General features: G+C 49.1%; 1 protein-coding gene across 1 annotated transcript; it reads right to left on the bottom strand.

The window, feature by feature from the left end:
- Positions 1–3,406: 3,406 nt before the first annotated feature.
- LOC147684212 (receptor-transporting protein 3-like) lies at positions 3,407–21,610 on the bottom strand. The gene is made up of 2 exons (XM_086944613.1): positions 21,247–21,610; positions 3,407–7,126 (listed from the first exon to the last, which is right to left on the bottom strand). Exons 1-2 carry the CDS (start codon positions 21,384–21,386, stop codon positions 6,547–6,549), a joined length of 720 nt encoding a protein of 239 aa, XP_086800739.1. The 5' UTR covers positions 21,387–21,610; the 3' UTR covers positions 3,407–6,546.
- Between the last annotated feature and the right edge of the window lie 2,877 nt (positions 21,611–24,487).

Raw genomic sequence — 24,487 nt, 5'->3', positions numbered from 1 at the left:
TGCGCTTGAAAACTATTGCAGATCCATGGTTAGGCTCAGGAATAGAGTTGCATTTTTTTGAGCATGTAAACATAAAATGAGCGGATGATGCTAGATTGTATTTCCGCCTACTTGTACATTTGCCGCATTTACCACATAATCTATTTGCTGCCGCATAATCTAACAAACAAAATGGTTTCTTGCTCAAACAATTCAAAAGTTACTAAAACGCAGCGACACATGACACAGATGAGAAGGCCCTTTAAAAAACGACTGGTCACCTTCTTGTAAGTTATTGTTATATTTGGGTGTTAGGTACTAATGGGGTGCAACACATGCCCAAACTGTGTTAAAGTTTAAAAATTAGAAAATGAAGTAATACCATCAAAAAAATGTGTCACATAATGCAGCATATTTTACCTTTTCGTGCCGCATGATTTACTCAACCCTGCCGCATAATTCCAGTGACCCTGCTCATTATGGCTGTAGGAGTACAGAGAGGTGGTAATGTATTCCTATTCCTGTTGCCCGGTTACTTGCATTGTCTAGCGGGGTCGGCCACAATAGATTAGTGGTATTGAAAAGAGAATGTATTCCACTCTGCATTTCGTCTATATGTGCCACTCTAGGAGGGGATGCAACAGATTGCCATGGAGAAGGGGTGTTCCGGGGGGTCATGGCGAGATACCCTCCAATCACAAAACCCCTGGCGGCAGGTCTCACAGTGCTGCTTTTAATGGGGTCCCTGCCTACTTCCGCAGGTGATGGTAAAGAGATCGGGCTCAAACCCACACATTTCAGAAAACTAGACACCCTGGCGAGTCCAGCAAGGTATGGTTTGCATGGATCCCCCAACGTTTACTTACCCAGAATCCCCTGCAAACTTCAAATTTAGCTGAAAAAAACACATTTTCCACATGTTTTTGTGTGGAATCACTGTGCCGGCACAATTGTCCTACCTCACAGCATTCTCATTTGTCTCCTGAGTCAAATGATACCAATCGAAGGAAGCCATTTTACGATGCTGAACCCCGACCACACAAATGCCTGTCACGGAAAGTCTGATTGTTGAATGATGATGATGTTTCAGGGTTGAGGTTGTTTTTCCTGCTTGTAACCGTGTTTGAGGCTTGTTGGCCAGTTTCTCTGAGCCTCAATGGACAGCCCAGAAGACTCTTCACCCTTTCCCAAGGTTTGTTAGTTCTCTGGTCAATACCGGATGGTTGACGATACAACAAAATAAGAAGCTGAAATATAAACACAGATTTTACTCGGTCCAGGCCTCTAACCATCCTCACTTTCATCCTGACCAAAACTTTGTACACAAATTAGCATTATTCTTTCAGAATAAGGTTCAGAAGGTGTACAATGAATTTTCCAGTGTAGCAGAAGACATTAAGGGAATTGACCTGGTGCAGTCCATACTCAGGGTCGGGGAACATGGTTTTTCCCAATTCTCAAATCTGGCAGAAGGAAAAGTAGCCAACCTGTTGCTTCAAATTAAATCTGGTTCCCCCTTGGACCCGTGTCACATCTGGCTCCAGAAGAAATAAGTTCTGTCCTCCTAACCCCTGTGCTAAACACTATCCTTTCCTCTGGAGTTTATCCATCGAAGTGGAAAAAGGCCTGTATTCTTCCCCTTCTAAAGAAACCAAAGCTTCCTGCCAAGGTGCTAGAGAAGGCCATGAATGTGGAGATAACATCATTTTTAGAAGCCCATAACATCCTGGATAAAACACAACATGGCTTCCGTGCAAGCCATTCTACAGAAACAGCCCTGCTTATGGCAGTAGAAGAAACACGTAAGGTCATGGACATGGGGGGAAGGGCTATCCTGGTCCTGTTAGACTTAACAGCAGCCTTTGATACCGTGAATCATCTGGTGTTAACCAAAAGGCTTCAGGGCATCAGTATTTCAGACACAGCTCTTGCTCTCTTGTCCTCCTTTGTGTCTTCCAGAAAACAAATTATCCATTGGGATGGACTTCAGTCGGAGGAATTGTTGCTGCCGGGAGGAGTCCCTCAGGGCTCTGCATTATCCCCTACTCTTTTCAACATCTATGTTGCCCCATTGGCAAAACTAATAAAGAATCTTGGCTTCTTGCTGGTGTCATATGCAGATGACACTCAGCTGATAAAATCTGTAACCCAGGCAAGGGATGTCATGGCCGTCGAATTTTCTAACTGCATTTCGGCTCTGATGACCTGGACGAATGCTAACTTTCTAAAATTGAACACCGAGAAAACGGAAGTCTTAGAGTTTGGCCACAAAGATACAATTTGGGGTCAGCACTGGTGGCCATCTTCAGCAGGGGCTTGTCCAGTGCCAGTAAATAAAGCCAGAAATCTTGGTTTTATGTTTGATAAAGAACTGGACTGGGCTGTCCAGATTAATCAATTATTATCAGCCAGGTTTTTTATGCTTAAACGTCTGAGAAAGATCCGTCTGATTGGGGTGTCCTCTGCGTTATTTCCAGAAGGGAAGAGAAATTTAATTTTCATATCTATGGCAATTATGCGGGCATGTATTACACAGGAATGGATCAGTTTAGAACCTCCTTCCTTTCTTACCTGGAGGGCATGTTTGCTAGCTATGTATTATATAGAACTGGCTATCTATAGAACAAAGGGTCGGAAAAAAAGAGCTTTAGGCATGAAGATCTGGGCGCCTGTCCAGCATTGGATTCAATGGGAATTGGACTGATTTTGTCCCTGTTTGTTTTGTTGTCTTTTGCTGATTGTCCAAAAATGATTTTTTTTTCTGTCAGAGTTTTCTTTCTCTTTTCTCTTGGTCCTATGTCCCTGTTTTTGAGGATGAATTTCAAACCAATATAAATTATGTGATGCTTTTTTTTCTCCTTATTTTCTGAGAACGATTTCAGATTTAGTCTACTTGTGTTGATCTGTCTCTCTTTTTATGGATTTGCTGATGTATCTATGTAATCTGTCCTGCTTGTTATAAATCGGGGAAAAATCCAATAAAGAAGGTCTAAAAAAAAAGAGAAAATCATGGAATATATTTAAAAATATATATGAATTGTCCATAAAAATGAAATGTTTTTCAGCATACCTTATAAACTACTCCATTAAAAAGATGATTAATTGATTCATATTTTAAAATATTTAGTATTGCAAATAAACAAATCAATGAGGACATTGTTTAGTAAAAACTGCCATAGACTATACATTTTTCATAAATTTGGAACATTTTAAATATTTCATATCAAGCTTGGAAGGGAATGTTTTCATGTACCTGTTTCTTTCTGGAACTTGTAGCAGCCGAGGCAGGAAACATTTTCATGCACATGGTCAGCTAATTGATTGATTCGCAAGCCAAAAAAAAAAAAGTATCCAAACACATTTTTCGACTGGACATAAACTCCAGAATTCTTAGTAGTATTTATAAGGAATGACCAGAGTGAACGGAGTGTATCTTACCTCTCTTTACTAATACATCATAGTGTTGTTTCATTAAATCATATAATCTTAAGTAAACATTAAATCGCTCAGTAGCCATAAGGTACCCCTTTGGCCCATTCGGCTCATCAAACATAGTCCTCGGCGAGAGAGGCACCAGCTCCAAAATAGGGACAGGATTCCATCTTTTTACATATGAATGTGTCATAACTTACAGAGTTACTAGTTCAATTTTTTGGTCCTGAAGAATGCCTGAGAACTCCATGTGATAGGCAGAAACATGTTGACCTCTGAGGAGGTATATTTGTTTCGAACCTCCTGTCCTCTGCTTTTTTAACTCTATCCAAAGACACTATAGAATACAATTGTTGGTGCCCTTGAGATAGTTTCAACCTTCACATTTCAATGCACTCTGTCCCTCACTTATGAACATTCACTTTGTGGCGTCCACTTGTCTTAACACACCTCAGCTCCTACCCACACATTGCACCTGGTGGGGAGTTGTAGCCCACATAAGGGACCTTGCTGGCCAGATGTGTGGAGGGAGCCCAATGATGAAGCATATCACCTTTGGGTGAGTGAGGGTTCTCGTCCACTCTATTTTCAAATATGAATAGAACATATCTTTAGTGAGTTTTCAGTTTGGAAGAGGGAGAGATATGTTCTGTTTATGGTATGTTATGTTATGTTAGAGTTCATTTATAGAGCGCCCATCACCAGAAGGTCTCTAAGCGCTGCAACGTAAATCAGAAGTCCAGTATCCCCATGCGCAACTATCCACGACCATCATCAGAGTGAACTTAACTAAACGCCTCTGTAAACAGAAGGGTTCTAAGTCTCCTCCTAAATGGTAGTAGCCTGCTTTCCTCACGCACACCGTCAGGCAGTTTATTCTAAATCTGAGGCATGGTGACAGAAAATGCCCGGTCCCCTAAGGTCGTTCTGCTAAAGCGAGGGCAAGCTAAACAGACAAGAATCTGATGATCGAAGGATACGACCTGGCACATAGGCTCTAAGGCAATCTTTGATTTATTTAGGTGCCTCTCCAAACTGGGACTTGTGAGCAATGCACAGCCCCTTGAATTTAACCCTTTGCTTGATGGGAAGCCAGTGGAGCTGCTGTAGCAGGCGGGCAGCATGAGCACTTCTTGGCAACGTAAAAATCAGCCTTGCCGATTCATTCATAACCAATTGTCGCATCTTCAGAAGTATATCGGAAAGCCAATTTCTGGAGTTGCCGCATCAGGCCAATACAACTCCCTACTTTATGCCTAGGCTCTTCACTACTGTCACCGGGGTTGGAGTGGTGCCTAGCTCATGGAGCCAATAAAGACTGGACCAGGGCGAAACCCCTGTGGACACAGCCAGTACTTCGGTTTTATCTGGATTTACTTTTAGAGAGTTAGCGGTCATCCAGTTCATGGTGAACCGCAGTATGTTCTGGACATTACCCTCAGCGTCTGGACCGTTGTCAATACGCACAATTATCTGGGTGTAATTGGCATAATTAAACACCTGACAGTTTGTTCTAGCTAGTGCGTCTATCAAAAGCTGCAGATAAATATTAAAAAGTAAAGGAGACAACACAGAGCCCTGAGGGACCCCCATTGTAGGCTGCCCTGCCTCAATGTACAATCTCCCACTTGGAGTCTCGGGGACCGATCCTCCAGGAAGGAGATAATCCATTGAAGGACCATCTCAGAGACTCCCAGCCGCGGGCTAACAACTGTACCTGGTTCACTGTGTCAAATGCGGCTGAGAGGTCCAATAGGATTAGAGCTGAGGGGGTCTTCTTGTGGGCTGCAAGCCACAGGTCATCCAGCACTGAGAGCATCACTAACTTAGTGCTGTTATGCGCCCTTAAACCATCTTGCCTAGTGTGTAGCAACTGGTGTTGTTCTACAAAGGCCGAAAGTACTCAAAGAACATGTCGTTCAAGACCTTATGCGCCCTTAGATCCTTGGGGCCTTATTTATGAAGGACTTGCGCCGCCGGTGCGTCATTTTTTCCCATGTTAAAAGTGACGCACCGGAGGCGCAAGCCCTTCATAAATAAGGCCCTTGGTGTGATAATATTTAGTTCATATATTTGCGCGCTATTATCTCCCATTCTACGTTTCCACTTATATTTGAGCTTCTTGATACTTCTGCTGACATACCTTTTAACCATGGCTTTGTCTGTGACCGGTCTCTTTCTTTGAAAGTGCATGCCATATTTTTCCAATTATCATAACTAGGGAGTTAGCTAAGATGGCGCTCTGTTTAAGCGTATAGTCTATAAAAACAAACGGTTATGTTAATAGACTCCTTTGTTTTTTGATAAATTGTGAAAAAATTAATAAAGCTACATTTAAAAAAGAATGCAGGCATATAATTTGGATCAATCTAATTGCTAAGCCAATATCAGCATTCCATAAAGAATGTTATTCCTGGTTAGAGCCTTTGTTGTGGGAATTCCAATTGAACCACATCTTTTGATATAGCACAATAGAACGTAGCAGCAAGACTGAAATGCTAAAAAGGTCTTTCAGTCATTAGGGCAGAATGTTCTAAATGAAACCAGGAGAAACTGTGAGAAATACTTTGGAAAGTTGGAGGGGAGCCCCAAAAGTATACACTTTTTACCCTTTTTTACACTGCTGCCTTCAGGGACTCTCAAGGTAGTTCAATGTAGCATTGAAGGGATGTGCTCCCAGTTCACAGGTAAACAGATCTTTCAAAGCTATATTTTCTCACATATTACCATACTGTGGGTTGTAGTAAGGCGTAGTAGTGTGGCACCATTAAAAGTACTTTTAGGTATACGGAGGGGTGAAAATTTAAGGACTACAATTTCCATCAGACTTTGCAGTGCAAATTTCTCAAACACATTTGACTTGTTAAATGTCTATAAATAAGTACTAAAAATAAGATTTTATGAATGCACAAGAACTGTAAAGTGAATCTGGAGTTTTGATAAATAAGGATTTTTCCTGATTGTGATCAATTACAATGTGAACCACACCAGTCTCTCAATTGAACGGATTATATTAAGATCACATGTCCAATACCTATCACCATTCAATTTAAAGAGTCAGCTAAACGGTGATGAGGGGCATGTTTACCCCTGTGCTTCCAGAAACTGAAGAGATACCACAAGAACTGGACTTGTTCAGAGAAGTACGCATGGGCAACAGCTGTCCACCTCTGGCTCCGGTCTAAAGCTTGGGTGATTAGTTCCTCGAAGTTTGTAGCGAGGCTGTTCCCAGGCCCAGCCACTCTGCTGGATTAATGGTTGATGGCTCTCATCCCGCAGATGTCCATAGCCCCGCAGCATCAGAGCATCCCACTCATCATAGGAACTTCTCACTCGATTCCCCATTGGCGCTTCCTGGTTCTTGGCTGGAGGTCTATGGTCACAGAGCCCAAGTTGGCAAGCCTCGCAGTGTGCACTGTCGTGAGGTCCTTCATTGCTCCCACTCGTGATGAAATCACGGACGTGTCGATCGGACACATCCTCTCCATAGCACACCTTGCGTATTCTTGTCACCAGGCGGTCAACAGCTACATCGATGTTCTCAATCATGAACTCGGGTTCCTCTAAAATGGCCGCATAACATCTCCGGCACTCCTGCTTGAAGACCCGCATCTTCACACAGCCCTGAGGCACTCGCCGGCTGGCCTTCCTGATGTGGAAGAGCATGCGCACTTTGGACGATTCCCACCTTCGGCCACAAGCGGAGCACTTGAACCTAGAGGTGAGAAGGCAAAAATATTATGCAAAGTAGACTCTGACATTTATAGCCTTTGTGAACCACATTAGGGTGTCAATAAGAGAGCTGAAAAACATAATATGACCCTTTCTAGCCAAACAGTAACTTAAGACCTGATTCGACGGACAGGTTACTCCGTCACAACGGGATGTCTGCCAAAATATAAAATCCATTATATATTTTATGTTTTTTTTTTATTTCGGCGTACAGGTTATTCGTCACCGTTGTAACGAAGTAGCCCGTCCGCCAAGATCTAAATCGGGCCCTTAAATCTTTATTATTTACAAATACATTCATTCCATAGGACAGCAGTGCCAGAATTCACTGTGGAGCTTATACGCTATTATACCTCCGCCTCTCTGTTTCCATGAGACCTGCGCCTCCGGTTACGGGTTGGCCTGGTCTCCGATGCTTCCTGGTTCCTTGCAGCCACTGAACGAGCATCAGAGACTCCCTGTGCTGCTCTCAAGCATGACAGCAGTGCTGGGATTGGCCTCTGCCGGCTGCTTTGACGCTCCGCTCAGGACGGTGAGTCTGTGCTTTTTCTCCAGCCCGGCGGTTCAATACATCCGGGTGTGAGAAACCTCAGTGGCATTGTGTGTTTGGCCAGCCTGAGACAGCCAGCTAAACACACATGCGCACTTCCAGTGCAGGAGCCAGTCCTCCTCCCCTTCCCATGGCCCGATTCTGCCCCTCCCTGCACACGCTGGTTGAGCCAGATGGTAAAAAATAAAACAATAGTAAAATATTGTTTGTTTTTTTCACCTGCTGGCTATGAGCCAGTGGGGTGACGCTCCTCCGCCATTGCGGATGAGCCGCCGCTGCCCATGACACCATGTTCCTGGGAAACAGCAGAGAACAATCCTCCAAGGAGAAATACCCCCTCCTCTGAACACGTATAGTAGATGAGAACCTCAAGCCCACCCCTCAGAAGATAGGAAATAAGTGACACATGGCAGGGATTCAGTGTGTTATTTGGCCCTTGTGTCACAGCTAACACGCCTGAATGTCAACACTGTGCTGGGGCTTGCAGTGGTCTGTCCTCCCTCTCAGCTGATAAGGTCTCATGGGGCAAGCATTGAAATGACCCTAAACATGTCCCAATGCTCCATTCTATTACAGTGACAGCCTGAGGGCACTGAGGGGTAGTAAAACCAGGAAGTAAACAGTTCATCAGTCCCATGACTGACATGAAGTCATGGGTGAGCTCCTGCAGAAACAGGGGGGTGAAGTCAGAACATTGAACTTTGTTCTGTCCTTACAGATCTGATGGGTGTAGGCTGCTGACTCCTCAGAGCTCCCTAGGAGGTGACCTGTCTTGACTTCTTGGCATCAGCGCGCCCCTCCATATGCCCCAAGAATTGCGCCGCATTGCTCCCGGGGTGTCCAGATGTCACAGGTGCCGCAGCATCCCAGCCAGTGGGAAGAGGCAGGACTCCAGGCCTCTAAATCAGCCCCATCTTCCTAGATTGGTCCATTTTCCTCTTTTTCCTCTCCCATGCTGACTGGCCTGCACAGACCATACAGCAGCCGGTACATTGGTCAGTGTGCTGCAGTCAGTGGCTGGCAATGTGGTGGATGTTTATAAAATGGATGGTTTCCTCTAAAAGCTCAATACTCTGAGATTTTCCGATGCAGGCAGCTGTAGGTATGAGCTGAGGGCCGCAGACCTTGACAAATGTGTGACAACAGGTCTGACCCCCTTTGGGACTCATGGGGCTCTTTTCTGCAAATCTCAGAGAATTGATCTTTTAGAGGAAACCATCCTCTTCCAGTTAAAGCACCTTAGTGCGTGCTACACATTGTTGGTCTTCTAATACACACCATTAAGACTACCCCTTATCACCACTCACATCGGTCCTGAAGAAAGCAAGTTTAATACTGAGACCTGGCTGAAACATGTTGACCACACGGGATATTGGAGCCATAAATTACCTCCATTAAATATCCGCCTCTCAGTTGTTAATGCTGCCAAGGGCCCACCATTAAAGTAGTCTTTTAGCATCTGGGACCCCCGGGACAGCTTTTTAACTCACACACATTCACCTTCACTGCACACTCACTGCACACAACCTGCTCCGCTGTAATCAGGTGTTGAAGCACACCTACGGTACACCTGGTACCTTGGGTGGGACCCGATGATGAAGCATGCCACCAACTAGGTTGGTGGATGAGGGTCTTTTTTAAAAACCAAATGTTTTTCCATTCACAAACATACACGTGGAGCTTCTACCCTCTAGCTAGGTCCTTTTGACCATTACAAACAAAACAGGGGAAGTGAACTAGCATAGTTTTTCCTCTCTCTCCCGTTCGATACTCATCAAGGTGGTGATCTGGCAGGAGTCGTGGCCAAGAGGAAGTGGCAGTCTGGTGATGTCTACACTGAAGGTGGCTGAGGTGGTGGCAACAGGGGAAGTGCAGCCTGATGGAGCCAGTCAAGGAGAAGTGTGGCTCACTGGTTAGAGCGGCAGACTCTGAAGCAGAGATCAGGCCCGGGACCAGGGTTCAAGTCCAGACGCGGCACGGCCTTGGGCTCAATGTCCGCGGATTCGATAATTCTCGCCTCAGCGCCTACTCTAATCATCGGTCCCACTCTGCAACTCTGGGCAATAGCTTGCTTAATCTCCACAATGGCCCCTACAACACTGGGATGCCTGGCTTTCACCTTGGGGGTGCCCAGGAGAGGCATCTCACGGGGAGCGCCAGGAAGGGTTCCACAGCGTTATACAGCGCCGGGACGCCCCGGTGGGGCAGCTGTGCGCTTTACAAAATACACTACATTTACAAGGTGGCAGTGGAAGCTGATGGCACAGATGGCCTGCGCCGGGTGAGTGGAGCATGGCTTGTAGAAGGCCCCTCACCCTGCATGGTCACATGCAGGAGGAAGGGGACATTGATGAGTAAAATGCTGCTGTGACCTCCCAGCCCACAGCAAGGCTGTTATTCTTCTAGTTGTCATGAATCACAAAGAGCTTGGCGTGTAGTTGAACCACTCCAGATGCACCTTGGTTATAGATAATGGCTCAGGGCAGGTTCCATATCAACCTTGTCCTAATTAAGCTCTCAAGAAGCGCTTGCAGTTTGGGCTGTTGTCAAACCCCAGCAGCATCCTCTCAGGTGACAGCTGTCACCATATGACGTGAATAGCCACATTGTCCTGAAACATGTCCATCCATCCCTCCGGGCTGTAGGGGACCTTCGCTGTGACCTGTCAGGAGCATTCAATGTATAGTTCTCACACCTGCGTCGGAACTTCCTTCATATAATTGGCCCCCCGGCACTTCATGATTCATTGTCCCTCGAGGCACTTGCATGGACTGCACCGGCAATGGCTGCACCGTCACCAAGTCACGCCCAGCCAGCTTTTGCCCGATTCGATGTATGACCAAGGCCACTGGAATTACATGATTGTGCGGCCGCTGGAATTTTTGCATAATTGTATATTTGCCGCATTGGCCACTTAATCCATCATCTGCCCCTTAACCTGCAGATTGTAACCAATAAATTGTTAATAGCTCAAAAGGGTAAAAAGTTACTAAAAACACAGCGACACATGTTGCTGCGCAGTGGAAGGCATTTTGCAAAGGTGGGCCGGTCACCTTTCTGTAGATTATTGCTATATTTTGGTGTTAAACTGACATTAATGAGGTGCAACTAATGCCCAGAAGTGTTAACAAGTTTAAAAATGAAAAAATAATCAAGTAATACTATCACAGAATCTGCTGCACAATGCAGCATTATTTACTCAACCCTGCCGCATAATTTGGCCCTCCCCTGCCGCATAACTCCAGTGGCCCTGTGTGTGACTTACTGCAGTTTGCAATGTAATGGTGCGTGAGATACTGATACTCACATTGGCTTGTGTGATGTAGATGTCCACCATCATTGCCGCCCTTTTTGCGTCTTCAGTCTCCTCCTTCGGTCCCTGCAGGTTTGTGAGGTGAATGGCGGACTCACATTTTCCTTCCAGGGTGGCAGAGATCTGGTGCGGAAAGCCTCCAGTGTCCGGCTTTCCTGGTCGGAGAAGACTTCGGGCGTTTCAGGTCATTGGACTTCTTTTGTGATCCTCGTCACCTCATATACATGAGAACCCGGCCTAGAGCTCGTCACCGATCTAGTGTCATATTTTAAATTAAAGTTTCAGACTTGTCCTGTGGAGGACAAGCTCTATCAAATGTTCCTCTGGAGCCTTCCTCCTCCTCCTCCCTCCCCCCCTGTGAGTTTGTAAATGTAACTTTACAGAGTCTTACATTGGCAAACTTTTCCAGATGTTGAGGTCTGCAGCCAGGGCACAAGTCAGGGGTACATGCGGACAGACGGAACAGCATCCACCCACGATGGGCCCGATTCACAGAGCTAACTTACGACAAAATCCTAAACTTACTACCATTTTGGTATTCAGAGAAGGCACTTACTCATTTTGGTATTCACAGAAGGCACTTCCTCATTTTGGTATTCACAGAAAGCACTTACTAATCAATGAGTAAGTTACTCATCAATGAGTAAGTGCCTTCTGTGAATACCAAAATGGTAGTAAGTTTATGATTTTGTCGTAAGTTAGTTCTGTGAATCGGGCCCTATTTTAACAGGTTGGGCTCTCAGAAATATGCTAAAGGGGTTTGTATACGTTGATGACCACATTTGGTGTTGGGGTCACATCACTTTTTTGGTACAATACCGACGCAAAATCTAATTTATTGAATCTCATAAAGCTCTCAAAGGTGCTCATGATAGACCAGCCAAACATATGTGTAAGGTGTTAATAGCTAATGTCACTTCCTGGGAGGTCATGGGTTGTGATGTCACTTCCTGTAATGTCACTTCCTGTGATGCCACACACTGATGTCACGTACCATGAAGTCACTTTCATACTGCCTAACTTGGTTAGTCCCCCCACTTCTTTTTTAGGACATAGCCTAACTGCAGAGAAATACATTCAGAAATCATAAACAAGGCCAAAATGTTTGCAGACTTTGACATATACTGGAAGGTTTCCCAAGACCCTGTGTCTCTCCAACATGAAGTTTTGTCACTTCCTGAATTTATGACAGCTTCCTGTCAATGCACTCACACAGTAGAAATACTGCACCCAGAATCTGCCCAGTTTTTTCTAAACTGTGCAGCCCGGAAACAAACAAGCCCTTTGCACGGATGGAAGAATACAACATCAGTGCCACACCTTCGTTTTTTAGCTACTTATGAATAGAGTTGGGCGAGCCAATAAATTAACAGGGAGAGCCGAGCCAGAGGCCAGCCAAGCCAAGATCTGGTTCGGATCTTAGAGCCCGTGCCTGAGCTGAGCCCTGAAAATTATTGCTGAGTAAGTCACACAACAAGCATTAGTTAAAATAGGATAAAGTTGCTTCAAAATTCAAAATTTTTTGTTTCTATAATAGGTGAAGCTTTGACATTAATATGTCACATTATAACTCTGTTCTGAGAAGTACTTACTAGAAGTATTAGTTAAAATAGGATAAAGTTGCTTCAAAATTCAAAATTTTTTGTTTCTATAATAGGTGAAGCTTTGACATTAATATGTCACATTATAGCTCTGTTCTGAGAAGTACTTACTAGAAGTATTAGTTTCTAAACATAAGCGATTTGTGCACTTAGAGGCAAGACAGTTGTCGTGTAAACCAGCTGCGGCCCGCCATTAGGGTGGAGGATCACCGCCCCCCCGCCACCACCCTAAAACTAAAACGGGTTTTAAGACCGCTTTATTATTCTTTTATTTTAATCCCCCTGGACCCGCCCACAGGTATCTGATGAGACTTGGGGGCGGGTCCAGGGATGACACTATGGTGGGGGAGTGGTGGTGCACTCCCATGTCCCTCCTCTATGCATGAGGTTTGGCCGGCCGTGTCAGGCCGACCAAACCCTCATGCGCAGTGAAGCCGTCTCGAGCCCTAGCTGTTTAGTTGGGGCTTGAGAAAGCAGGCACAGGCTCCCAGTCTGCCTGGGAGCACAAATGCATAGCGCTCAGTCCAATCCTGACGCTGCTTTCATGCACCGTCATGATTGGCTGCAGTGCATTCTGGGAGCCTGTGCCCGGAAGAGTGCGATGCAGCAGCGGCAATCAGATAGGTAATTATATTTTTATTATTTTGTACCCCGATTCACCCTCCCTCCCTCCCCAGCTCCCTCCTCCGGCCCGCCCCGCAGCTTTGGCAGGGTACAGGCCGCTTCTGTATAAACCCTGCACGTGGCTGAGATTATTGAAGAGCAACATTATAGTCTGTTAAATCTAGCAGAAAAGGTTTTTGTACAACTGGTATTCTGAACTCCCATGTTTGAAAGTGCTTTCATACACAATAATGAAGAAAAAAGAGTTTTGGTGAAACAAAACGTTTGCCCAATATCACACAATTTAAGGGGACGCCACATTTATCCAGGTTTTCTGGTTTCACTTTGTACAAATCAGCTAGGAAATGATTATGTTTTTTGTCTTTCCTTCTGTTAAGTATTTGTTTTTACTTCTTTGTGCATTGTTTATTTAGGTGGACACGACCCAAGGGCCAAATTGGAGGGCTTAAATGAGCATCAGTTACATTACACAAGGTCAGATTCATTTTTGTAGGTATGGGGAGATTAAGTGATTTGCCCAGAATCACAGGGTTGTGTGCAGACGCTGAGACTCGAACCTGGTTCCCCCATTCCAAAGTTGGCAGCACTGGCCAAAACGCTACATCCTGGGTAGAGTGAGGGAGAACAGAAGGCAGAAGCTGGATGAAAGCTCGGCTCGTTATGGGCTTGATGTTCCAACAGTACCTAGAGCTCAGCCAGAGCCAGGCGTCTGTGGCTCGGCAACCTCTACTTCTTCCCTTCCTGTCTCGTCTTTCTAGGATGTTTTCACTCTTTTAAGTTACATTTGTAACCATAATATGACTTGGTCTCCCTGTTTTCCATTTTTACTGATTTTTACAGATGAAAGCAGACAGAAAAACATTTATTTTCCTGTCTGTATTTATTTTTAAATGTGGATAACAACAGAAATTGAGTTGTTTTTTTTTTGTGATTCCAAATGCTGCCAATCATGACTTCCAGGCCAATAGCCCTGGCGATCGAAAGGTAAGAGGGTTAAAAAAAATAATGGAATTTTAGTAAAGAGCCTCAAACAGCAATATATATGCACAACCTTGATTTTAAAATGTGCATGTTTTCTTATAAGAGCATATTTTATCATCTGAGTGTGTTCATATCCATGAAATCTGTTAGTCGTTCAGGCATGAGTGCATATTTATTGGTCAAATAAATGTAGAAATATACTCATTTCAGATAAATTTTTCGACAAAACCCCAAATAAATATGAATAAATACAGATAAAATTAGCACAAAAGAAAGATTGATAAATTCAGACGGAAATGTAATAATTAAAAAATACCGGGGGGCGTGGCCAAGATGGCGGGGTGAGCGGACGCTTCCTCCCGTAGCTCCTCCGGCCCAGCTCAGCTCGAGCCCCGATTCCTGCGCTTCTCTCCCCCCGCGGCTGCACTGCGGGCGAGAGAACTGTGCCGGAGTTCTTGGGGCACATTTTGATACCACTTTGACTTCGGTTGCCCCGGGGGAAGTCCCCGAAAAGTTTGTTCAACGATCGATCCGAGGAGTGGAGCCTGGGTCGCCCCGAGGAGAAGGGCCTGGAGGCGGAGCATATTGCGGCGCTGTCCGCGCGCCTCGGCTGGGCCGAGTGCTGAAAGCTGGAGATTCCGAGGGAGCGGACTAGACGGACTCCGCGGAGTGTGGAGGCTTCCTGGCCAGCGCCCTTGTGGCCAGAACCATCGCTGGACGACAGACCCCAGCCCTGCGACGGCGATCTATCCCCCTGCCATGGGTGTCGGTGGGTGACGCCTTGCGGACCCCGAGCCTGGAAGTGAAAGACGGTGGAGGGTGAGCGGTGCCCGAGCCGGGCGTACTAGCCGGTGAAACGGGGAGACATTGGTTTCGCACTTTCCCGACCCGTTGCTGTTTGAGGGTCGTCCATAGACTTGCTGGCCTGGGCTGCCCTCCTAGGTTTAGCCCTCCCGCCATCTTGTCTTTGTGGAGCTGATACTGGTGACCCTCGCCCGCGCCCTTGTCATACGGGCGCCTCGGTTCATCCCGGTGCCTACACACCTGCAGTCCTCCCTGGGAGCACACGGCTGATAGCCTCCGATCTGAACATTGATGATCACCCTGACTGGCTCGATGGTCGTCTCGCCCTGACTCGGGCCGCCATTTTGTCGCCTGTGACGCACTACCCTTGTCCTCGGCGAGGGCTTCGCATCTGCTGTCCACGAGCGGCTGAGCGCGTCTACAGCGGCCAGCTCTGGGCTTCACCCACCGCGGAGGCCAAGATGACTGGGAGACGAGGCGCGGCACGGGGAGATCGCACTCTGCCGGAAATGCTCGCAGGGCCCAGCAACTACGAGACAGGGCGCAGCCGTCCCCGGGGTCCTCCCGGGCCACAACGGACGCCACCGGAGGCGAACCACCAGTCACGAGGTCCTTCATGGAGGACTTATTCAGCTCCCTCAAGGAGGAATTCCAGACTCTCAAGACTGAGGTGGCCGGAGAGGTCCGTGAAGTGCGTAGAGAAATCGAGGGCGTGGGCGAGCGGGTCGATACTGTGGAAATGGCGGCCCAGCGCCGCGACGAAGAGATAGTTCATCTCCAGCAGGACGTTCTCCGCCTACGGGAGCAGTGTGTCGAGCTCCAGGCCCACTCGGAGGACCTCGAGAACAGATCCAGGCGGAATAACATCCGGGTGCGAGGCGTTCCGTCCGCGGATGAAGGTGCGGACCTAGTGGCCTATTTGCAGGACCTGTTCCGTGACATCTTGGGAGAGGGAGCGGACTTCCCGATCCGCATCGACAGAGCACACAGGGTGGGCCGCCAGCGCCAGTCATCGGCACCCCCACCTGATATCCTGGCATTCCTGGCGGATTTCCCTCTTAAGGAGCGCATTATGACAGAGGCCCGCAGGAAGCAGTCGCTGTCCTTCCGAGAACGACCCGTGGCGCTCTATCAAGACCTGTCCGCCATCACACTGCAGAAGCGCAGGTCTTTCCGCATCGCTACAGACTTTCTGCGAGAGCATGAGACGGCCTACTCCTGGGGTCACCCCTTCCGTCTTATCTTCCGATGGAATGGGGTGCTACATCAGCTGCGCTCCTTACAAGATGTCTGTGGGGTACTGGGACTCACAGCTACAGAGGAAGAAGGGGCTACGCCCGCATGGAGGCGCCCCGAGCGGCGGGGCCGACGGAGATCGAGGAGGCGCCAATCGTCGGCGACGGCGAGTCGCCCTGACTCCCCTACCATCAGGGCGGATATGGAGGAGGCCCTGAGGACTGCGGCCAGGAACTTGCCTGAATCTAATGGCGTGGCCCAAACGGCCTAACTTTACTCCGGGGGGAGAGACTCTTAGCTTCTACGATGCTGGGTTGGGGCTGGGGGTTGGGGGGGAGAGGTTGGAGGTGTGTGGCTGGACGTCCACTTGACTGTTTTCTGCAGACTCGCCCACTTGGGCTAGACTGAGACAATGGGGTGTTTTTTCTTATTTTTGGTTCTGGCTGGTTGCCATGGGTTGGGTTTGGGGGGGTTTAAGAGCTGGTTTGGTGTTGGGGGGGTCCCGTCCGATACTGTCCGAACACATGCGAGGCCGACTCTGGCCTTCCCTGCGCCCCTGCCCCGCGCGCCCCTTCCACTGATCCCTCGCTTGCTGCATAGCACTCTGCTTCCCTGGGACCGATGCCGCCCCTGAAAGTAGTGACCCTTAACGTTAAGGGTCTGAATAATCCTGTGAAGCGTAGGGCGATCCTTTCCCTGCTAGAAGGGTCGCAGGCGGATATCTGCCTCCTGCAGGAAACCCATTTACTCTCTAAAGATTGCCATAGGTTGCGCTCTGCCAAGTTCCCCACGCAACTCTTTTCCTCGGCTGCGACTAAGACTGCGGGGGTAGCCATTCTTCTAGCCAGCTCCTTCAGGGGTGAGGTGTTGTATAAACATGCCGAGCAGAAGGGGAGGCTTCTGGTGTATCGCATGCGTCTGGGGGGTGTTGCCTTTACGGTTGGTTCCGTGTACAGCCCAAATGACCACCAGGATCGCTTCCTGGAATCCATGTCATCTTGGGGGGAGACCTGAACATGGTCTTCGACTCCACTTTGGATAGATCTGCCCAGCGCTTCCCGCAGACGGGGGAGCTTTCTAGGGCGGTACAGGACCAGATTGCAGAGATGGATCTGCATGACCTCTGGCGCACCATGCACCCCGCCGATAGGGACTACTCATATTTCTCCCACGCACACCGCACTTATTCGCGGCTGGATTACCTCTTGGTGAGCGGACCGCTTCGCTCGGCTGCCACGGCGGCAGACATCGGGGTCTTGTCCCTGTCTGACCATGCGCCGGTTTCCGGAGTCTTTGCTTGGCCGGCGGTCCCCCCCTCCAGAGGGATGTGGCGGCTGCGGGACACGCTTCTCCATAAGAAATCGGTGGTGAAGCGAGTGGAGGAGGTCATCCAGGAGTACCTGACCCACAATAACAACTCCGACACGTCCCTGGCAACGCAGTGGGCGGCTTTGAAAGCGGTCGTCAGAGGGGAGTTTATCTCCATTTCCTCGGCGGAGAACAGGGAGCGTCAACGTAAGAGGGAGGAACTAACGGCGCAGGTCAGGGAACTTGAACAGGTTCACCGCCGGACAGGAGCTCCTCGTGTTTGGAGGCAGCTGAAGGCGGCGCGGAAGCTCCTCTCTGCGTTGGACCTGGACCGGGCGGAGTATGCGGCGTTGCGCCTGAAGCATGCCTTTTACACCGGCGGAGATAGATGCGGTAAGCTCCTGGCCCACCGGCTCAGGGCTGCGCAGCAACGCAACGTAGTAAAGGAGCTAGTGGGAGCGGATGGGGTCCCGGTTTCCGGTGACGCGGAGGTGGCGGATTCCTTCCGTGCCTTTTACGAGGCGTTGTACGCTGCAGAGCCCTCCCCACCGGGAGAGGCTGAGGCCTATTTGGAATCAGTGACCCTCCCGGCCCTGGATCCCGCCCAGGCGGACCACCTGGAAAGGGATATTCACGTGGAGGAAGTCGTCTCCGCTATTGCACGGCTAAAGCACGGCAAGGCCCCGGGCCCGGATGGCTATACGGCCTTGTTTTACAAGACCTTCTGTCCCACTGTCGCGCCTCTCCTGGCCCGCTTATTCAACTCCTTCTCCGAACCAGGAGCCATCCCACCGGACCTTCTCTCGGCGACTGTGTCGGTTATTCCGAAACCGGGAAAGGACCGGACTCTGTGTGGCTCGTATCGGCCCATCTCACTTCTAAATGTGGACCTCAAGCTTTACACGGGGATCTTGGCGGCCAGACTGGGTCTGCACCTACCAGGTCTGGTGGAGGCGGACCAGGCCGGTTTTGTACCCGGGAGGCAGACGGTCGACAACACCAAGAGGGTGACGCACCTGCTAGAAAAGGCCTCACGCGTCCCGGGGGAGCGGATGCTGCTATCGGTCGACGCGGAGAAGGCCTTTGATAGGGTTCATTGGCCGTACCTCGAGCTGGTTCTCGGGAAACTGGGGATCGGCGAGAAGTTCCGCACTATGGTCTTTAATTGTTATAGGAGGCCGTCAGCATCGGTGCGTGTCAACGGACACAGCTCCTGCAGCTTTGCCATTGAGCGCAGCACGAGACAGGGTTGCCCCCTTTCGCCGCTCCTGTTTGCCCTCTATATGGAGCCGTTTGCCCAGAGGGTTCGTGATAACCCGGAAGCTATCGGGGTGAAGATGGGGCAATACACGCATACTGTCAGCTTATATGCGGACGATGTCTTGCTGACCCTGGATGACCCCAAGCGGTCGCTCCCTGCCTGCGTCCAGGAACTGAACTCCTTTGCCCGCGTGGCGGGCTTCAAAATGAATATGTCTAAATCGGCTTCCCTGGACGTGTCACTCTCTGTCGACACCAGGCGGGACCTCCAGCGTCTTTTTCCTTTGCAATGGTCTTCCTCCACGGTGCCTTACCTGGGGATTTTGCTTGCACCCTCCCTGTCTGCAATGGTCGCAGCTAACTATTCCTCTCTGGGCAAAAAGATCAAAGAGGAACTCGGCCGATAGAACAAAGGCCTGCTCTCGTGGCTGGGCCGTATCGCAGCGGTGAAGATGACGATACTGCCTCAGATCCTGTATCTTTTTCGCGCTCTACCTCTCCAGCCCTCTGTAGGTTGGATACGGCAGGCGCAGGCAGACATCTCCCGCTTTGTGTGGCAGGGCCGTAAGCCTTGGATGAAGCGGGTCCTTTCCATGCTTGCCCCGGAGGCGGGGGGGGCTCGGTGTCCCGGACCTCCGGAAGTACTTTCAGGCGGCGCAACTTCGGTATTTGGTGGAGTGGAGCCGGTGGGAATCGGACAAGCACTGGCTCTTTCAGGACCAGGCAGTTGCGGGCCGTACCCTCCAGGAAGTCCCGTTCCTGCGGCGCACTCACTGGCCGCCTAATCTTTACGCCTCTTTTATCACCCGGGTTCCGCTGAGAGTGTGGGACGCGGTGTGTGAGCTTCGTGAGCTCACCACTTTTCCATCGCCGTTCACTCCCATTGCTGGCAATCCAGACTTCACTCCGGGTCTGGAGCCGGGAGCCTTCTCCCACTGGGTGAGCGCGGGTTGCAGGGCGCTTTTCCAGATCTACGGGCCGGAGGGTGTGCTCCCCTTCCTGCAGCTCCGACAGGAGTTTGGCTTGACGGAGGGGGACAGACTGCGTTATATGCAAGTCCGCCACTGGGCTCTTCAACCCCCGGTGCGCGACGTCGCTGCCCGTTCGATTACGCCCTATGACCGATGGCTGGTAACCCGGACCTCGGATGCCAAGCTTATCACCGACTTGTACAAGTTTCTCCAACCCCCGCCGTTTCATTACCATAACCCAGGGAGGGAGCGCTGGCACAGGGAATTGGGCAGGACCTTGAGCCACAAGGAGTGGGACAGGATCGCGTATCGGGCGAGGCACTCTGCGTACCACACTGGGCTGACGGAGACCTTTACTAAGGTGTCCACCTATTGGTATTACACCCCGGAGAGGCTCTACGAGATGCGCAAAATCGGCGATAAAAGTTGCTGGCGCGGCTGCGGACAGGAAGGTACCCTCACGCACATTCTCTGGGAGTGCCCGGTGCTGTCGGCCTATTGGAAGGAGGTCTTGGATGAGGTGGATAGGCATTTTGAGATCGAACTCCTGCGCTTCCCTGCGTATGTCTTGCTAGGCCTCCCCAATGACCTGATGTACCCGCTGAAGTCCCGCAGGGGTAGACAGATTGCGATTGCGCTAGGCTCTGCGGTTCAGAACATCCTTGTACTCTGGCGTACCCCCACTGCCCCCTCTATCACTGGCTGGCTACACAGGCTCTGGCAGGTGCTGGGCATGGAGAAAATGTCGCTAACGGTGGCTGGGAATGTTGACCAGTTTGAAGAGCTCTGGCACCCCTTTTTAGCACTGCTGTCCACGGAATTTCGCGAGCTCACATGTCCACGGTACCTGCGACTCCTTAGGCTGACGCCACCGGCGGCTCCAGCGGAGTGAATGGGCGGGTTCGGGGGCCTGGGGCTGGGGGTGGGAGGCGGGGTTACATGCTTCTAATGCTGACTTTCGGACGGGGATGTTGGGGTATTGTTTTCTTTCTTTTCCTCCTTTGCATCTCCTTCTTCTATATTTCCGGACAGGGGGGTTGGAGGGATGGTGTGTGTTTTTTTTTACTGTGTTGCGGGACGCTATTCCAGCTCGGCCTTGCTCAGGGATCGGGGGTCTACTGGAGAGTCATTCACGATACCTTATTGCCTTATGACTTATGCCTTGTTACCCTCCGGGGCTTCCTGCCTCCCTACTTTCCTTCTGACTCGCTGCAACGTTTCGCTTCTTGTGCTATATGTTCGCTTGACCTCCTATTCCCTTCCCCATGTTTTTTTGTACCTTAATAAAATACTTTAAACCTAAAAAATACCATAAAACCGGGAGCCCTAAATATGACTTGGTACCACTCCAGGTCAAGCAGGCACTCTGGCAAATGCTTTTCTAGATGGAATTAATCACTAGCCACAAAAGGTGGCACGAATGAGTTCACCAATTGAAATGAAAGGTCACCCTACCTGGCGGAGGCGTGCAGCGTGTACTGCTTCCACCCGGGCAGCGCCTCCGCAGCGTCATCTGGGTCCAGGGTCCACTGGTACTGGGGTCGCAGCGCTGCCATCTTGCTTTGGAAGAGGCTCTTCCACGCCTCCTGCTCCATGTCTGTGTTGAGGAGCCCCTGGTGACCTGCACAGCAGAGGTGCAGCACACCCCCCCCCAGAGAGAGGAAAGGAAACTGACTGCAGGTAACTCTGGATAGAAACCTGTCCAGGGCTGCACGTCTGTCCTTCCTGCGCCTGGAGGGGTCAGCAGGATGTAGGCGTCACCGGAGGCTGGTATCCGTGCTGGAGAAAGTAAACCGGCAGTCAGCATGCCTCGGGTAATGCAGGGCCCGTGACTAGACTGTTTGTTGACGATCAGTGAAAACATGGGTGTATCTGCTCTGGGCCAAAGTCCATGCACCAGCGCTGATCACATCAGCTGTGTTTTTACTTTACAAGAAAGCAAATGAGGCATACAAAACACCTCAAATCGGTGCTGCCTTGCGTTTTACTGAGATGTGTTATGCTGTGTTTTGTCGTGTTTGTGCTGTGTTTTGTTGTGTTGTGCTGTGTTGTGTTTGTGCTGTGTTTTGTTGTGTTGTGCTGTGTTGTGTTTGTGCTGTGTTTTGTCGTGTTTGGGCTGTGTTTTGTTGTGTTTGTCTTGTGTTGTTTTGAAATGTGTTGTGCTGTGTTGTTCTGGGTTTGTATTGTACTGTATTGTTCTGTGTTGTGTTGATCTGTGTTGTCTTGCACTGTGTTGTGTTGTGCTCTCCACTTGTTAAGTTCTATTAAACATGGCGAACTGGGACCTGTCCGACTACTCGCTGACAGTTAGTATAATCACCCGCATTCCCCACGATTTAGACGGCTGGGGGGTGTTAAAAGAGTAGATTGTAGACGAAGGGAGCTTAGACACTGGACTAAGCTTGGGCTGTGAACTCCGCTTCGCTCACAGAGTTTGCAGAGTTTTCCCCACTCTGCATTACGCAGAAGTCGCAGAGTACTGTTTTTTCCTTGCTCGCACTCGCCAACATCAAGTTGGCGAGCGCTTGTGAGGAAAATCCACCTCCTGGTGAGATGGTTCCTCATTCATGGTCGTCAATGTCAAGTTGGCGAGCGCGAAGGATGCAAATCAACCTCCCGGCAAGAATTCTCAACACAGGCAGTCGGATTCCTCAATGCGAGTGGCCACGTATGCTTGCGACGGCTCGTATTGAGAAACCGTCCATTCGCATTGAGAAAGCTGCAGCTCGAGTAGAAAATCTATTGGAGCAGCAGAAAGGAAGCAGCGCCCGCTAGCACTGTGCATGGTGCAGTTTGTGATAACCCCGGACAAACACCCGGCGCTGAAAATTACAGCAAACTGACATTTTTCTAACTCACTACGCTGCTTGTGGAGCTCGGCATACCGCAGCTGAGCTGTTTTTTGCACTTCTCGGAGCTCTCGGTAGTGGAACTCCATGAACTCCGCCCAGGCTTACACTGGACATGGTGATTTATCTACTCAAGGATCTGCAACATGGTTTTTAATGGAGGCAGGCATCCCTCTGGACGCTCGAGGCCAGCTCGAGTCTGAAGCCTGTCTCGGCTCAAGGTCCTGGTGGAACCTCGAGCCCATAACGAGCCGAGCTTTCATGAGGCTTCTGCCTCCCTCTGCCAAGGGGGTAGCGTTGCAGCCAGAGATTTTAATGTTAGGTCTGAAAATCCCAGTTTGAGTCTCGACGCCGCTCAACATCCTGTGCTTCTGGGCAAAAACGTTATTTCCCCATCCCTATAAACGATGAATGTTGACATTTTGTAATGTAATGTGTGCTTATGCAGAGCGCTCCAATACTCTCGGGTCGAGTTCGTGCTTTATAAAAACTGCCGAAAGTTGCACGAAGAGGTAAAAACAATGCCTTAACATAAGGAATATTACTCAATAGCAATCCGGGCCGGTACAGGGTTTACAATACATGACAATTGTCTTTCCTCTTAGTTCACTGAGGATTCATATTTAAAAACTATCACTTTCAATAAAGTGCTTCTCAGTGCAGTGTTATAATGTGACGTAATAATGCTAAACTTCCACATGCTACATAAATTATTTTTAATTTTGAAGAGACTTTAGAGCACTTTACCTGAAGTTTGGTCTACACAGCAAACATTGCACGGTGCACAGGCTCAACGATCTGAGCCAGACCATTGGCTTGGCTCTGGCTTGGCTCTCCTCTCTAATTTGTTGGCTCGTCACCCTCTAATTTTAAAAATGTTCAAATCTGCCGTACATTGACCATCGGCGTGGCAGGGAGATGGTCTGGCTAGAGACGGAGAACAGCCTTAGTCCTGAGGTTGAAACCTGGAGTAACCAATACCATAGAGCACCTCTTTAATGGGGCACCCCCTAACCCCCTACTGCGTTGCTTCTAGTCAGCTCTTATGTATGTGTGTATGGGTATGTGTAAAGTAGTGTCACCTAGGCATTGCCCACCCAGCTGTGAAGCAGAGTAGGGTTACTCATGGTGCAGGACACAAGTCGCACTCACGGTCCACAGTGGACAGACGGGTTCTAGCTACTCCCAGGAGCCAGACAAGCAGGATGAGTACTTTCCTGGCCCTCCAGGGGCGCTGGACAGAGGTATGGCCTCAGCCCTCAGGAGTAGGAAGACTGCAGCCGTACAACGAGTTTGATTTCTATAAAGAGCAGTGTCAATCTCCAGGGGACATTGCTAAAATCTAAAGTAAAAAAGAAAATACCAGAATCTGAAGGGAAATGCAAAAAATCTTCAGAATCAACAGGAATAAATAAATATCTCGCCTAGGTAGTGCTTGCGCCGTCTCTTCGAGACATGCTGTATTCAGGATATGGGCATAAAGCTCCAGCCTGTCCTTGTTCTTGTAAATGGTGGCTTTTCTTTGGTCAATAGGCATAGGCCCTCCTTAGTACAGCCTTGTCTCTTCTTGTAACCTCCCATGAGGACACCCCCTGTTGCATGTGTTGTTACTCCCTAGGTTTTAAATACAGCCTCAGGGCACTATTTTCTTAAAGGGCTTCAGGCAGGACACTCGCTTGGCCCTAGGCTTGGCTGGCAGTGGTTCCTTTACTCGCTAGCACATCTCACATTTATATGAGACCTTCTATACATTTACCTTCGTCAGCTCCACACAGAGTACAACCTAATCCGGAATTAATATAATAATTCTTGTGTCACATTTCAAAGCTACTAATTGTATATATGGG

This window comes from Lissotriton vulgaris, chromosome 11, assembly GCF_964263255.1.
Source record: "Lissotriton vulgaris chromosome 11, aLisVul1.2, whole genome shotgun sequence".
Classification (NCBI taxonomy): domain Eukaryota; kingdom Metazoa; phylum Chordata; class Amphibia; order Caudata; family Salamandridae; genus Lissotriton; species Lissotriton vulgaris.
This window is presented reverse-complemented; position numbering and strand designations above follow the sequence as displayed.

Coding starts and splice junctions, on each gene's coding strand:
- LOC147684212 (XM_086944613.1), bottom strand. CDS start 21,386: ATGGAGCAGGAGGCGTGGAAGAGCCTCTTCCAAAGCAAGATGGCAGCG. Junction 7,127..21,246: donor ACGCTGCACGCCTCCGCCAG/GTAGGGTGACCT, acceptor TCTCACCTCTAG/GTTCAAGTGCTCCGCTTGTG.